General features: G+C 39.3%; 1 protein-coding gene across 6 annotated transcripts in view; it reads right to left on the reverse strand.

Annotated features, from left to right (window-relative positions):
• The window catches only part of NFIA (nuclear factor I A), a 359137-nt gene that overhangs the window by 42589 nt on the left and 300235 nt on the right, over positions 1 to 16313 (reverse strand). For 4 of the 6 annotated variants that reach the window (XM_019501201.1, XM_019501205.1, XM_019501200.1 and 1 more), the window contains exon 7: positions 9584 to 9712. The exons of the other annotated variants lie outside the window; for them this stretch is intronic. In XM_019501201.1, the coding sequence (XP_019356746.1) occupies positions 9584 to 9712 (129 nt within the window). The remainder of the gene's footprint in view (positions 1 to 9583; positions 9713 to 16313) is intronic. 6 annotated transcript variants of the gene reach the window in all.

Genomic DNA, 16313 nt, shown 5'->3' on the forward strand with positions numbered 1-16313 from the left:
TGAAGTAGTAGACTGTATTTAACTGTATGATCAGACAATAAAGAATCAGTTAATTTGAAGCTAGGTATCATTTTATTTGGATACACAGGGCCCTGCTGTAGGTTGCTGGCCACTTACACACAGGAGTAGTCCTAATAAAATTAATGGGACTCCTTCTGTCAGTAAGCGCTCAACAGTGTGAGGAAAGACTTTGCAATCAGTGACTATGCAAAACCCCTCCAGTTACCAACCCTAAGAAACAGACAGTCCCAAACATATGGGATGGAAAAGAGAGTTGATCCACTTATACTCTCCCCTTCTGTTCAGCCCAAGAGCCATACCAAACCCAGCCAGCCCCATAATGAATGGATGAATTTCTTTCTGCATACCTTCTTAAGTATCTAAGAGGGATTGAAAGAAAGCATTCCTCTTCTCCCACCCTGGAAATGGTTATTACCCCAGTTCCCAGCCCAAGCAAGCAAAAAAGACTGGGGAATCGAGCCATTGCCCTTGCATAGCAGCATACAGCACAAAGCCCTCGTCCGTTCCTCTAAACAGACGGTATATTGGTTTCATTGGGGCCCAATGCTCAGATAGCTGCTGTATAAAGTGATAATTAAGTTTACTAATAGCTCATTAAACATTGATCAATCTTCCTAGAAATAGTAATATTATAACTGTAATGAAACAAGAGTATTTTCTTTCAGCTTGTTTTTGAGGTCACGATAATTGGCTTCATTACAATTCAGAAAGTATTTTTAAAAAGTTATTTATCTGCACATGTTATAATGTAGTTTGTTCTCCTAGATATATCCACTAAGGCTTTTAAGTTGCTTTAACTCCCTGCATGCTGTAATCTTTCCCATAGCATTAAAGTAGTGCAAGTGCCAGTTCAAGTTATGCAAGATGTATTCCACCCTTTGTACTCCAAAGGTACTTATTCTCAAAATTGACCATATTAGAGTACTAATTGGCTAAGCCACAATGCTGGCTGATGTGAAATGCTTTCAAACACCATGAAACAGCTGTGTTTATCAGAAATATGGTGAGTGACTTTTTAATAAGGAAAGCTGGCAATAATCCAGATTTGTTGAAAGGAATTTACACGTCTGTGTACAATACAATACAAGAGGTGAAGAGTCAAAGACTAAAACAATAGCTTTAAAACCACAGATTTCAGTGATGAGAGCAGTTGCCAAAGGAAAGAACAAAAATTAAGCAACTTGGGTTGCAAGTTTCCAAGGTGCTAAGGAATTCATTCGTTCAGTCCTGCTGAATTTCAGTGACAGTGAATCCAGCACTCTTTTAGACACCTTTGAAAATCACTACTGTCTCACTTCCTTTTGGGAATGGGCTTTGGTGGCCAACTGCAGAACGCTGACTTCTGCGATGTGGCTTTCACAGTGTCTCAGAGATGCTGACTATTGGAATAGCATGTAAATACATCATGATAGCACTGAGCATACACTCACTGGCTTTTCACTGGACAGAGTGAAAAGCCATGTGACTCACGGTGGAAAGCACCATTGGGAGGCATGCTCTCCATTGGTGGAACCTGTCCCTCAGCATGCCAGCAGTGGAATTACGCACTGCTGAAGTTCAATATCATTTTGCAAAATTGGTTTTAAGTGGAGAAGACCAATTTGGCAAATTGCTAATAACAGGCTTTTGGCCTGCAGATGAGCAAAGTTTTTCGTGAACCCGATCCTGTTTTCACTGAAACTCAGCTGGAGATTTGCCTTCAGTCAGAACAGATGCAGGTCCCAAATTGGTGTCCATAGGCCTAACTTGGGGGTTAGGTGTCACTGATATTTACTACCACGTCAGGTAGGTGAACATTAACTGCGCCTTCAAAATATAATAGAAAAGAGCTCACTCAGCACAGCAATGCATGAGAGTGAAATACTCAAGGAGAATAGACAGAGAGGCTGATCTAGCTCCTGTGGACACCAATGAGAGTGGGACTGGAGAAAAATGGCTTGATTTTCAGTAATGCTGGGCACATCTACACATGCAATTCATGCACCTGAATTTACTGCAAATTTATTTCCGTGCCTGGGTTTGGAGCAAATTGAGCCTGACAGGAGCAACCTAATTCAGGGCTGCTCCTGCCCTGTTCTGCCCCACTGCAGCAGCCAGGGAGAGCTCCAGGTTCCCCCGGGTGCCAGCCTTGTGCTGGCAGGGGGCTCTGGGGGCAGCCCTGGGCTAGTAGGGAGCATCGGAGTCAGGCCTGAGTTGTAGGGGGGGCAGGGAGAGCTGTCCCCAGCTCTGGTAGTAGCTCCCAACTGCACAAAGCTCCAGACTAAGGCCCTAAGCTCTCCCCCTGCCCCCCCACCGAGCTTGGAGGTTCGCCAGACAGCAGTTGTGGCCCCCTGCTGCCTGGGCTGATCGGGAGCAATTTGTTCCCGGCCAGCATCTACATGTGCGTTTTGGTGAATTAGTGTAAAGTGCCGTTTTCTAGTACCTGTGTTTGTTGGTACTAGCGAACAGCACTTTAGATTAATTTAGTGTGCAGTAATTGCTGCATACATGTAGATGGTGATGTTTACTGAGGTTACATTCATCTAATGCGCAGCAAAGTGCATGTGTAGATGTGTCCATTGAGTGCTCACACTGCAGTCAAACAGAGCTTGGTTATCCACACCACTGAAAACCAGCCCCTAAACCAGCGGAACAAAGTGCTGAAAACCATCTGGAAATGTTCCTAACATGAGAGAGAGACTCCAGTACCAAAGGAAGGCAAACAGGCCTCCTACTTACACCTCTTAAAATGCTCAGCAAAGGGCTGTGTTTGAGGACTGGACATGGGGATGGATGAGGTTGACACTCTCTGGGCTCTGGCTATCTAGGCTGCTATACTGAAAGTCTCTGGAAACAAACTGAGCACTAGCAGTCCAGATTCTGGAACTGGACTTGGCCAATAAGTTGGCAGTCTTGAGAAAGAGAGAGCTTCAAAACTTATTGAAATTCTTGTATATATTCTACAGGATTACTACTGAAAGGATAGCAAAAAAAGTTTAAAACAAAACCAAAAACAATGCCGTCCAAATAATGACAGCCCTGTCCCTCCAATTATGGCCAGAGATCTTGCGTGGTCAAAAATGAGCATTCAACATATGTGTGAGACTCCTATTTTCTATCAAATGGTGGCAACTTCTGCTTTTTTATTTAAATCATCCCAAGGGGTTCTCATAAGCAAGATAAAACCAACTGTTAAAAAAACATGTGGAGATTATTTCATAATGAAATGCAGTTGATAAGTTTACACTAGAAATGTAAGTTCTCTTTAAAAACATAACCTTTAGGTGTGTGATGATATAATTCTACTTTGATACTAAAAAGGGCATGGTAATGGAATCTGTGACTTTGGAGTGATATATTGCTGTTAAGTTAATGGGACTCCACATTCCCATTTCTAATATCAGTGTTTTTTCCCCCTTTCATTCTGTAGATGGTAAGCTGATACTACATAAACATTGTTAAAGCTATAGTTCCACGCTACAGTAATTCACTTAACTTTAAGATGATTTATGGTTCTGTCAATAGGGGAGGTTGAAAATCCAGAGCTCTGATGCTTAAACATGGGTCCCATATTTAAAGTAATAATGTGCTTTTTGTGTGCGTCTGAGGATAGAGAATTTAGCATAAAGCAGAGATAAAAATATTACAGTTCAGTGCACTGTTCAAAGCATATAGTTTAACTTCTTGGATACATCAAAGAAAGCAAGGAAATTGAATATGTAATCAGTGACGGGATGGGTAAAACACTCTGGTCCTGCAGATTTTATTTTTATGTTATTTTTTTTAGAGATGCATGAAATCCTATTAGTATTTTTACCATCCCCTCCCCTTTTATTCAGCTCCCTTTGTCAGGATCAGTTTAAATCTAGGTCCACTGTGTTAATCACCCCCTATTCTTCTTTCTGGCACTCATCCTCAAGGCATTTTGCCTCTTCAAGAGATTAAGAGACCAAGTCATCTTGTTGCTTTAACATGTCCTCACTGGAACAACATATTAACACAATTCCTCTGCAAAAGAGCCCTCTTTAGAAGTTTGCTGCAGGGATGACAAATTAACCCAGCATGGTGTCCCACACATCTATCTCAGTACAAATTATTAGTGTAATAGAGCTTTTAGTTATGCATTTATCTAGTAATTATTGAACGGTTATACAAAACGAAGCTGAGCAATCATGGCCCTTTATGAGGCAAGCTCAGTGGGTGGCCTTACAGTTAATTTAGGATAGTATTCCTCTAAGCAGTTCACTCACACACAAATTAGCTAAACAGCCTGCTCCTTTAAATATTTCCTATGTCACAGGGTAACTCTTTAAAATACAATAAAGGTAGGGTTTTAATTACACGGTCCCTGACTTTTGTTTAGCTGCAGTTTTAACCGTTTGCAAACCCCTCTCTCTCTCTCTCTCTCACTGGGAGGGCAACAACCTACTTCATCAGATGCCAAGAATGGACCGACAAAGTTGGCTATTTCCAACAAAAGCTTATGCCCTTTAGTCTTTAAGGTGCCATTCTCCCCTGCCTTCTGTCTGACTTCAGACTAGCATGGCTAATTACTTCTTTTTAAGCTGCACTGGTCAGCGTTACATTATATCCAGGCCCTGCATAGACTGTATGACATCTGCCTGTTGTGGCACAGCTGTTTGGATTGCTGCTTTCAATGTCTTACATCAAAAGATCTAGTTTGGATATATTCACCCTGTTTCACTTGCTGGTGTCCACTCTTAGGAAGGGTAGGAGCCAGTCCTGTCTGGAATGTGTCTTTTCAAAATATTCTGTTTTGGTTGCGGGTTTTAAAGTGGGTTTTCTGACGTTCACAAACTGATTCACTGTGGCAGCGTTTACATGTGCGTTAATGTGCCATAGGTATTGTGCATTAAGTTTAGTGCCTGTAATAAAAGGCACATGCCTTTTAGTGACCCTAATGCACAGCAGACTAATTCTACTTTGCATTAGTAAAATAGTACAGCTTTTGCCACGATGTGCTAATGAAAAGCAGAATTAGTCTTGTGTAGATGCAACCCTGCGTGTTGTAGTGCAGTGGGCCACCAACAGAAAGGGTTTTGAAGCCCACTTCCAAGTCTCAGCAGAAATGCTGTGTTACGTGGGTGGAACAACATTAATGCAGCGACTCCCCTACCTGTCATTTTCCTGCCCTTCTCTCCTCTGCCTGCATACCCATTTCTTCAGGTTCCTCACTATCTGCCATGTCTCTTGTCCTTTGCACATATGTCTCCCCTTCATTTCTGAACACTGTTTTTCTTCCTCCCTTTCTTTGTTTCTGTCCTTTTCTTGGTTGCAAGGAATTATAAGTCACACTGTGTGAAATACAGAGGTACGGTACATATCCACATGGGCCGCTATATAATCTAAGATCACTTTATCATGGTTGGTTTAACTATGGTGACTTTATACCTGGACCTGGCAGGAAAGTGTAAATAGCAACACACTGGACATATCTACACATGCATTAAGACACTTTTGCACATTCAATTTAGTACCTCTGGGCATTTTACACATGCTCCAGGAGTGTGTGTGGTGGGGTGGGCACTTTAATTAGAGCAGCTCCGAGTGCCGCTCTAATTAAAGCGCTGGGAGCATTTTGTGTATCAGCATCCCTGTGTTTCAAGATGGCGGCAGGGGCGTTTTTTTCTAAAGCTCATCAAATGAGTTTTAGTTAAAATGCCCCCGCAGCCACTTTGAAGCGCACAGGCACTGATACATGAGACACAGAAGCTAGCTGGAGCACAGTAATTACTACGCTACGGCAGACACAGTTAATCAAGTCTGCAAATTGATTAATCGAGTCTGCTTTGATACGCTGTAATTATAGTGTCGGAGCAGCCTCCTGGTTCATGCATAGGCACTCTCTAATATGAAGTACTAAACAAATGTGCATTAGGCTGCCTTAACGTGCACTAACGAATGGGCACAGTTTTAAAATGGTGCTTAACGCACAATAGCCTATTTATCGCACAATAGCCTGTTTAATGTGCATTAGTATAATTGCATGTTTTTATACCTGATGTTTAATGCACAGTAAAATAGCCTACCGTACATTAAAGCACACATGTAGCCCAAATATTGCTGGCACCCATAGTATTCTTGTCTGTTAAAGATTATAAACAAGGATGCTAGCAACATGCAATGGCTTTGCAATCTGTAAGCACTATAAGACAGGATGCTGACAACCAAACACAGCCTCACTCTTGTGTAATATTAACCTATTGTTCTAAAAACTCTTAGCTGCCTGAATTTTCAAAGCTCTAAAATGGAATTTAAAGTTGATGGTTGTGTTAAAATTAAGCTTGCAAGTGATGCCACCAGATGCTTTAGTCTGAGCCTTAGCTACATTGGTCTGGAGAAGTTATTAGTATATTCAACGAGTCATCTCCAGAAAACCTGCCCTAAGCAAATACGGATGCATGAAGCACTTTGGTTACTTAGCATCAAATGATCTTGATAATCTTGCCACCATCCGCTGGAACTAATCAGTCGTAAGCATCCTTGGGCCGGCACTCATCTGGTCTTCTGGTTAACTGGCTGCAGAACCTCTCAGCCGGTCATGGCATAGCTAAGTTGAATGTGGGCAACAGCACTGACAGAGGTGAAGCCACTATAAACAGACTTCAGCAGCATAGTGCAGCTGCTTGCTGCATCCCTCATCGTGGGAACAGAGGTTCTCCTGCTGTTTAGTCCTGTGGTACACCTCCGAAGGGAGAGATCCCGTAACGGATCTGCTCCTCCACTCTGCTCTTTGTTCGCAGGAGGCTTCATTCTGCAGACTGCTGGGAAAGGCTTTCTTGGTGTTTGCTTGTCTGCAGACTAAGAAGCACACTCTATGAGGGGTCCAAAGAATGGCTGGAAGCCTGGGAATGATGCAAGAATATGCTGAAGAACTTAAAAGCAATGGGCTGCTAAGTGGCACATAACTAAAATACTCCACAGCCTCTTCTCTTGTAACCTACTTTGTTCACCGCGCAAGTAAAATGTATTCATGTTAATGTGAAATGTTTGCGCACACACACATCAAAAGGAGAATAGATCCCTGCACAATTGTTTGGTTGGCTCAGAGGTTTATTTTAGCTGTGACCTACTTACATACTACTCCTTTCTCCCAGATTCTTCTCAGCAGAATGGGGAGTACTCATTGCACCATACTCTTCCCACAACACATTTAAAATATTGCATGTGGCTGACCATAATGTAATGTGAAAGCTGAGATTCCCATCATGCAAGGTAAATATGCAGTGTGCAATGCTTTTACTATCTTGCTGCAAGGCTGTAACTTCCAACAGACAGTTGTACATGAGCACTGCCTGGGAAACATGATTTCATTTCATATAGGGATGGTATTGTTCCTTATGTTTCTCCTGTTTATGCCGGTAAAGCTTCCATTCCCTTGATTGTACATCTGGGGAATGAGGTGTATTTGCAGAGGAATAAAGTTGAGCACTAGACCCTTACTGGATGCTATTCTTAAGAGGTTTAGGACAAAATTTAGAGAGTTAGAGTGGGATTCTTCTTGAACACCCTGCCAAACTGTTTGTGAACAAAGTGGAATGAAACTTGTCTGGATGACGTTGAAAAAAAGCAGGTTTTTGCGTAATGTGTTAGGAACTATGAAAGTTTTCTATAGCAGTGATTCTCAATCAGCATGCCAGGGCACTATGAGATCCTTTGCAGGGTGCCAGGAGGTGGGAGAGGATAAGCCAGATATGAGGAAATAAGCAGATAAGCTCATCCCTGGCAGTCTTCTGATCTGCCCCCACTGCCTGAACCCACTGCAAGAAGGTAAGCACTGTAATAAATTGGTTAGTTTTTGAAATAGGGTGCCGCTCAATTCACAAAAGTGATGGAAGCCTGCTTTGAGTCTAGAAAAGGTTGAAAACCATTGTTTGACAGAGTCAGTATAAGGGTTTATTCCCCCATTTAAGAATAACAGGAAGGAAAATCATTATCATTTTCTCTTTCAAATTCTCTGTATCCTTGAAGACAGCCTCCTCACATAATGGACAGGATGTCCCTACTTACTTACTGTACAATAAATGTCACAAAAGAGATTCTAGATTCAATTTAAACAGGATTGCAAAGCAAGATTTTTGCTTAAACCACATAAAATGAAAAATGCACAAGGTGTAAATAAGGGCATGTTAGGGTGTTTAATTACCTGGATTGTTTTAGATAAAATAAAATGGGTACCAGACAAAACGTAACTTTGTACTGAATGGGATTTGGTAACCAGCAAACAAAACAGGTGGTAAAGGGCAGAAACTTTTTTTAAAAGGAAGGGGTAGAGTTGATTGATTTGCAGCTGAATATACCGTAATTTTCATATCATGCCTGTTATTATAACCAATTATCAAGGTTTTTTAAAGATATCATATGCTTGCCTGGTAGTGTAGGCCCAGATCCTCAAACATATTTAGGTGTCTAATTAAGAGTTCAGGTAGTAAATACCTTTGAGGATCTTGACCCTAGTCTTTGCAGGGGAAAAAAGATCATTTTTATAAAAGTCAACAGCAAAAAGCCTTACACAAGTGATAAATCCAGTGTGTTTTGAATTCCTTAAACTTCAAAGAAACGCTAAGCCTGATTTCAACCTTTGTCAGTTTTAGGTTGGTAAAATTTCACTGATTTATGCTTCATCAACTGATACTATGTCGACAATGGGATTACTCCTGGTTTGGACTAATATAAACAAGACCATAGGAAGTCTAAAAAGGACACTTTATAAAGAAACTGTGGACCTTCTTTCATCCAGGTCTGAGTTCCCCCACTCACCAGCTGACATAGCCAACAATTATCTACTCTAAAAGAAGCAAAATCCAAGAGCGGTGATTATTCATTCACATTTTTATATCTTCAAAAAGATTAGCCAAAAGATCCACTCGTTTCTGAACACGATTAAACACACATAGGCACTCCTTTTCTAATATGAATTCTGTGTCATATTTATTTTTCTAGGTTAATGTAGAGATATCTTTGCAAGCACATGGAGACCCAGAGAACATCTGTTCTTTTTGGGGGGAAAAAATCAGTAAATTTTGTGAAGAAAACCAGCCAAACTGTTGTAGAAACCAAGCTACAACATCCAAGGAGTCTACTAACAAGGGTAGTTCTTCAGCACACTAGTTCCAATAATATGAATATAAAATGACACAGGAGGAAGAAACAGGACTGTGAAAAGATAAATGTGATTTAGATGCTGAATGAAGATTCCCTATCTCAAGCATAGAAACAAAACATCCAATCTATCTCAACACAGATAGTAAGAACACACAGTAAGTACCACATCCTGTGATTTTCTTATAAAGACGACTCTGGACATGTTGAACTATCATCAGATGTTTGAACAAATAGAGTAAAGTAACAAAGCCAAGCATGATTCTTAAGAACTACAACCTACCAAACTATAAGCCTATTGACTTTTGAGCAAGAAAAACCTTTTCTCATGTATAACACGTTTCAATGGTTACGGTCAATGGAAAATCATTCTGGTGGCTACGGACAACAGAAAATCATTCTGACACAGGGTGCTGAGGCTAAAGTTTAAGCTGCTTGGGGCTCTTGGGTAAGGCCTCACCTCTGGGTCCTGTAATGACAGGTCGATGATGCTGTGTGAATGCCGTTCCAAGGGAGGAGGTCTGCGAAGGCGAGGGACTGCTGAAACCAGACTTCTCTGACTTCTTTAATGTAGTTGGCGATGGCATTCCTGGCAAGAATGATTGATAAGTGCAATTTAATAATGCTAGGTCATGGAACGACAGCCTATGCATTGTGAAAGTGGGTGCAGAAGCAGCTAGATAAACTTAAAGGACAAAATAAAATTGAATACAACAGCAAGTTGAAGGCTCACTTATATTTATGATTGTTTTGGGAGAAGAGGTGGCCATGGTTTGCTCTACACAATAAGTACTAAAATGCAGCCAGATTTTTCTTTTAAATTTGTAGTATGGATAAGATGCGGCTCATTATTATCAAAACTGCAGTTTATTTTATTTGTGAGGGCTGGATCACACGGGCTTTACTAGCTTATTGCAGACTGATATTTTAAATGAACTAAACAACCAATAGACAGAGAATGAAGAAGCTGGAATCCAAACTCTAAATTTCTTTACCCTCTGCCAGCTTAGTCTGGACTCTGATAGTCCAGACTAAGCTGGCAGAGTTTTTAAAAATAATTTATTCATGGGGTTACTTTTTGCTTTTTAAGAAATGTGAACGTAGGTGTCTTTATATTAAAAGCCACATATACAACATTTTAGGGCAGTTATTCTACCCAGGGAATCTATCAAAAACTTGCAGTGGAAAACAGAATGACAACTGCAGCGTTAATATGATTACTTTGAGATATTTTTCTAGCTGAACTTTTTCTGTTGACATAATATGAAGAGAATGGATCAACCCTGTGTTCCACTCAGTTCTGACATGAATTTAGAAAAATTGGTAGGATGGATGTTTTGCAATCCTTTACATGCTGTCTATGCTAGAATAGAGAATGTGCACTATATATACAGATTGTTCATATTATGTATATAACAATATCTGTATCTCTACAAAATTGAGATGCACACATCCTGATCATCCACAATGCATATATATACTTAATTTTCAGCATATCTATCTATGGACAGATATGCAGAAACTATAAAGCAAAGTTGATGAGATAACTTGAAATAATAAAAATGCAGAAATCCTTATAAATAGAACTTCCAATAGCAAGTCACTTTGGCCTCTTATCCGATCCTTTATATTTAATAGCATAAATTTATGGAAAATGGAAGAGAATGTTTTATGTATATCTTATAAGATCAAGACAAGTTGCCATTGGAACTTTAACTTTTACATTCCTTCATTTTTAATTAGTTTAAGACTGTAATATTGTACTGACTTAGAGTCTGCATTCAATTAATTTATTTTTTAAAGTAAATAGAAAAAAGAAAAATGTTTGTGTTTAATAGCATCAGCTTTATAGTCCCCGAGACATCAATTTACAACCCTCAGCTGTCTGTTTGCACATTGTATATTGCACAATCGGGGTCTAAATGGTTCCAATTAAGTATTACTGTTCACATCTCAGTAAGTTAAATAAAGTTGGGCAATAGGTTAAATCCTAATTTCCCAGCTATGACTGTCTTTTAAGATTTCACTTTGTGGCATTTTCTCTTTGTGGCAAGAAAACATTAGAAACTAAATTTCTTTTAAAAATAAAAGTTCAGCATTGATAGGCTATTGCAACAAAGTTACAGGATCAGGAATTGCCTCCTGGTGTTTTTTTGCTACTGCTGAAAATAGTGCTGGTTCAGTTAAGGCAAAGGGGAGAGAGAGAGCGAAAGAGGTAGAATGAAGTCTGATGCATTTGAATGAAATGTTTGCAACCTTTTTTATGCAAACTGTGCTAATGCACCTCATCCTATGGTTAGCTGCCCAGGAGAATGTGGACTTGGATGTCATAAATAGGGGGGAGTTTATTTAGGCTCTGCCCACAATTTTAACAGTTGTTATGTGGACATATGTTACCAACACTAAAAATTATAAGTGTTTTCTTCTACAGCCAGTAGACATTCTTCTCAATAAGGACAATGCCCATTACAAGAGACAATGTCAAGTGTTCCTGTTGTATCCTTGTGTATGACAGGTACACACTACCTAAATATGGATGTGCACTTAATATACAATGGGCCAGACTGCCCTCAGTGCTGTAGTAAATGTGTTTTTTTGTGTGCGATAGCGTTTACTGGACCAACTGTATAATTAAAGGAGATGGTCAAACTTTAAGGAAGATGTGTCCTTCCCAGTGCTGGCACAGCCATGCATGAGGAGGAGCACCCCACAACACAGACACGCAAAGGCTAGTGTCTATCACAGTATTTATACTAAGGCATACACAGAGACTACTTTCTTTGTGATCATAAACTCTCGTATGGGGAGAATGTGTGCCACACTTTCATACAGTCTCTATTGCTTCTTGAGTGGTATGACAAAGCCTTTGAGCCAGCCAATAAAATATCCTTCTTTTCTTGCACTAAAATTGATTTAGTTGATATCACTAATTTTTATATGTATAGAAAATCCCTTTTGAGCTAAGGAAATATATATATCAACTTTCAACCAAATGCCAATTTGAGCAATGGAGTTTTCAACTTGTAATGAACATGCCAAATGATCTTGCACAATGACAGTGCTGAGTGGCGTCATCATCAGGGGATGGGGGGTAGTTTTTAGAAGGTCAACATTGCTATTATAATGTGTAATTGGAATTTCTAATGTGCACTTAGCCATGAAAGAACCAATAGGTAGGCAGAGAAATGTTTACGTAGGGGTTGTTGTTTTTATTCTTGCCATTGAATGCTGTTTTTGAAACAATATAGTTTCTCATTTTTTAACTCGTTACATTTCCCCCCCTAAATTATTTATTTACTACAAGTGATTACACCTACTTGATTGCAAGAAAAAAATGGCTGCTTCCTAGTTCAGAAGAACATTCAAACAAGATTTTCATTACTTAACTTAATATTGACCACAAGCAGCACAGGAGATGAGCTGCCAACTCATTTTCAAAGCATGTTTTGTCCTTTAAGAGGGGAGGGGAATGGCAAAAGTTAGGCAGTGCAAAGCAATTAGCATCATTCACATTTTATGGTGCGCCAGCATGGTGCTCTTACAGCAAAATTCAGACATTCTTTGCTTGGGTTAATAAAAGAAGAAATACAGTCCACATGCAAGAAAGAGGTTTCCAAGAACAAGCCAAAATATGTCCCATTCTTCTAAATTTATCACAGCCATGTCACATCATCCTTGAGACTGCCAGGAATGTCAGTTGGTTTTTTCTGGGTTTTTTTTAATTAAAAAAACCCTCTTATTTAGCACCATGATATGTTTGGTTAATGTGCCTGATAGATCCTGTGTATGTTTTAGTCCATCCATTTGATACATTTCTCTTCTATTTTTTCACTCAGTTTTTTTTCTTTTAATTGCTGGTTTTTCTATTTCGCTTCATTCAGGAACTGAAAGTAAAACCACAGAGGCCTCCAGCTGAATCATCCAGAAAAAACGTGGGGCTAGATGCTACAGCTCTTACTTATGCAAGAAGCCTTTCTGATTTAATCGGGAGTTGCATGATGCCAGCACCTCTAAAATCAGGCCACTCTGTTAAACAGTACTTTGTTCCCTCGTGGGGGTTTTGCGGAGATAAATATTAAGTGTGTGGCAGGAGCTAGGTTGGCAGGTGACTAAATACGAATTTAGATGTCCAAGGTTTGGCATGCAAGTTTAAAAATCCTGGCTTGTTTTAGAGGTCTTACATTTTATACCTGATAACACGGTGGTTTTTAAAAACGGAAGGACTACATTTCAATAGCCCTGGACAAAAGTAACATTTAAGCTGCACTATTCCCTGCGACGTTGGCACAAAGGCATTCCTGAGTCACAATTCTTGCCTGATTTCACCCTGCTACAGGACAGTAGCAAAGTTAAGTGTCCTTTGAACTTTGTGGGGTCACAAACGAGGTCTGATCCTCTGCTGACTGATATGAATCTAACTGTAAGGATAGTCAGGTCTATTATACTTTCATTTGATGACAGTTTTGACTACAGAATAAATGTAAAAGCTCAGCACTAAATAAAAGGAAAATAAAATGATTGCAGAGCAGGTGGTAATATTACTTTAATTTATTGTACTGAGATTCTTACAATTATGTATAAAAGGCCAAACATATTAGGCCACAGCCTGCTCACCTTATTAAAGCAAGTCAGAGTGTGTGAGAGTTTATTTGGATCAAGATCAGGCCCACAATGGTGCTAAATGGAATAAGATGTGCTTATTTTTCCCAAAGGGGAGTATTAATTTGTCACTGGTGTTCCAGTTCAAAAGAGGTTTAATTGCAGTACGCAATAAACAGAAAATTCAAGATAGCAGTAATCTTGAAACTACTGGCAGCGGTTGTTTCTCTCGAAAACTTTGTGCCAATTTTCAAAATGAAAGCTTTCTGAATTTTCATTAACTTGGCATCTTCCTACACACAAAGCTATTTTGTTCATTCCAGATCATGCATCACACCCTTCTGCTCAATGCACAAATGCAAGCGCGAATGGAATCCTCGTCCTTGAGTGCCTCTGGTTACTGGAGCCATTTGTACTGATGGTGAAGTCCCGCAGTTAAGATGTTCCAAAACTCTGCACTTCGCAAACCTCCAACCCATATTTAATCAATGAATGTACAGGAATATATTGCGTTCATCATCTTCTAAGGGTCACTGAAGCACTATGAAATTTTCAAATCCCGTACCCCCTATTATTTGTCAGTACAAGTAGTACACGACAAAAAGGGTCTTCTTGAGTATATCCCCAGTCTTATCATTTCCATGTATGTGACTCACACATATGAAAAGAATTAGGGAACAACATCCAAGAATTCAGTGGACAGAGACTCTTCACATGATAAACATATCTATTAGCTTTCTTTCCATACACACTATGGGGTTATTCTCCTTTCACTTGCACCAGTGTTAAACAGGAATAAATGCAACAAAGTAGATGCAGTTACACTGGTATTAGAGGAGAATAATGCCTGCTGTCCCTAGACATCTAGGTATAATGTAAGGGCCATCCTCTTTCACTTTACTACAGCCAATACCGATCTAACAGTTTGCCACCACAAGAACTTACAATCTACATTGTAATGCATGACTTGGATTCAATTCAGTCATGTTTGCTAGCTATTTCCATCTCAAAAGTATTAACTGAGTAGACAGCTACTAAAATACTCCCACTAGTTCTCTGGTATTGGAATCTAAACATGAATTCCAAAAGATATATAGGAATACAGTGTAGACCTGTAACACCATTGTGAATCTATGAGAAAGAATCAGGAAAGAGGAAAACTTAACAGAGGGCACACAGCCCTTAACCTGACCAGAACAAAACACGTCATTCAGAAAGGCAAGCTGAAGGAAAGCCTATTAGTATCTGGTATTGGAGGAGTCATTCAGGCACTGATTGGTCTACTGTGAAAATAACCTTGAGAATACCGCTGAGGTCAGTTACTCTTCTACAGAGGTTCTCCTTGTGTATGCTGCAGTAGGAAACCTTTAATTCATCCTACTAAGTTTCCTGAAACTTTGATGCCTGTGGTAATGCCAGTCATAGTAAATCTGTTATACTTACTGCTAAGCAAACTTTATCAGTCATCACCTGACACCTGATCACATTAAATGCCGTCTGTCAGTTTATGGTCATCAAAACTCCAGTATACACGTTGTACAAGGTGAATGGGAATTCACTACTTTTCTAACAAATATATTTTGGCTTCACCTTTTCTGCTTGTTTGGGATGCATCCTCTCTTGACCACACAAATTAAGAGGCGACTCACAATCACTGCTTAATTACCTACGACTAAGTGTCCCGTTTCGCATAACAAAATCAAGTTTAATGAACAACAATTCAACGGACATAAAATGCAAGATCCCTATTATGTCACATATCAGTTTAAACTACTGTGAATGCCAATAAGTTACATGAAGTATCGATATCCTCTGAATGCAAACTTAGATAAATAATAAGGAAAAACCAACTAATCTGCTGGCATCAATCAACATATCAGAGTGGCTCCCAAATATTTGACAGGACATAACAATGGAGGTAACATAACTCCATGAATAGATGTAACAAGTTAAATATTCCAAAAAAGCAGTATAAACTATGGAAAAGTCAATGTTCCAAAGGAGTTAATAGAATTAGTTTGATAAAAATTAAGATTGGGCTTTTAAAGAAAACTAAGGAAGTGATGAACCCAAGCCCCATTAAAGTTTAGGGGGATTTCAGGACCAAATTTCCTTTGATATTTTAGCCAAAGATGATAATTCAACTAGGAACCAGGTTCTGGTTCTGTTAAGGGTAACGATGATCAATATTTCTGTCATGTTATACCCAGAGAGGATTTTACCCTCATAGTTTTGCATTTAACTTACACATTTTTTCATAAGTGTTTAAAAAAAAGTCCTTATTAAAATATGTCTCAAAGTCTTTGGGGCAACAAGACTCAGAGAGTGAATCACAGGAACCAATTTTTGTATGTACATATGTACAATGTCATGTAAATTGATTAATATCTCTTATGTAAAGCTACATTGCAGGTATGGTATCAAAGCAATCAGTTACGTCACAAATAAGCTGTACTTAGCATACTGCCAATTACTTTATAATAGTATTTCATGAGAATTTTATACATAAGAATTATTATGTTGAATGCATAGCAAGACAGAGTAAAATATTTTGATTTAATGCATGATTGAACGTTAGCTTTAATATCATT

Source organism: Gavialis gangeticus, unplaced genomic scaffold (assembly GCF_001723915.1).
Source record: "Gavialis gangeticus isolate Ggan-Ray unplaced genomic scaffold, GavGan_comp1, whole genome shotgun sequence".
NCBI classification, from domain to species: domain Eukaryota; kingdom Metazoa; phylum Chordata; order Crocodylia; family Gavialidae; genus Gavialis; species Gavialis gangeticus.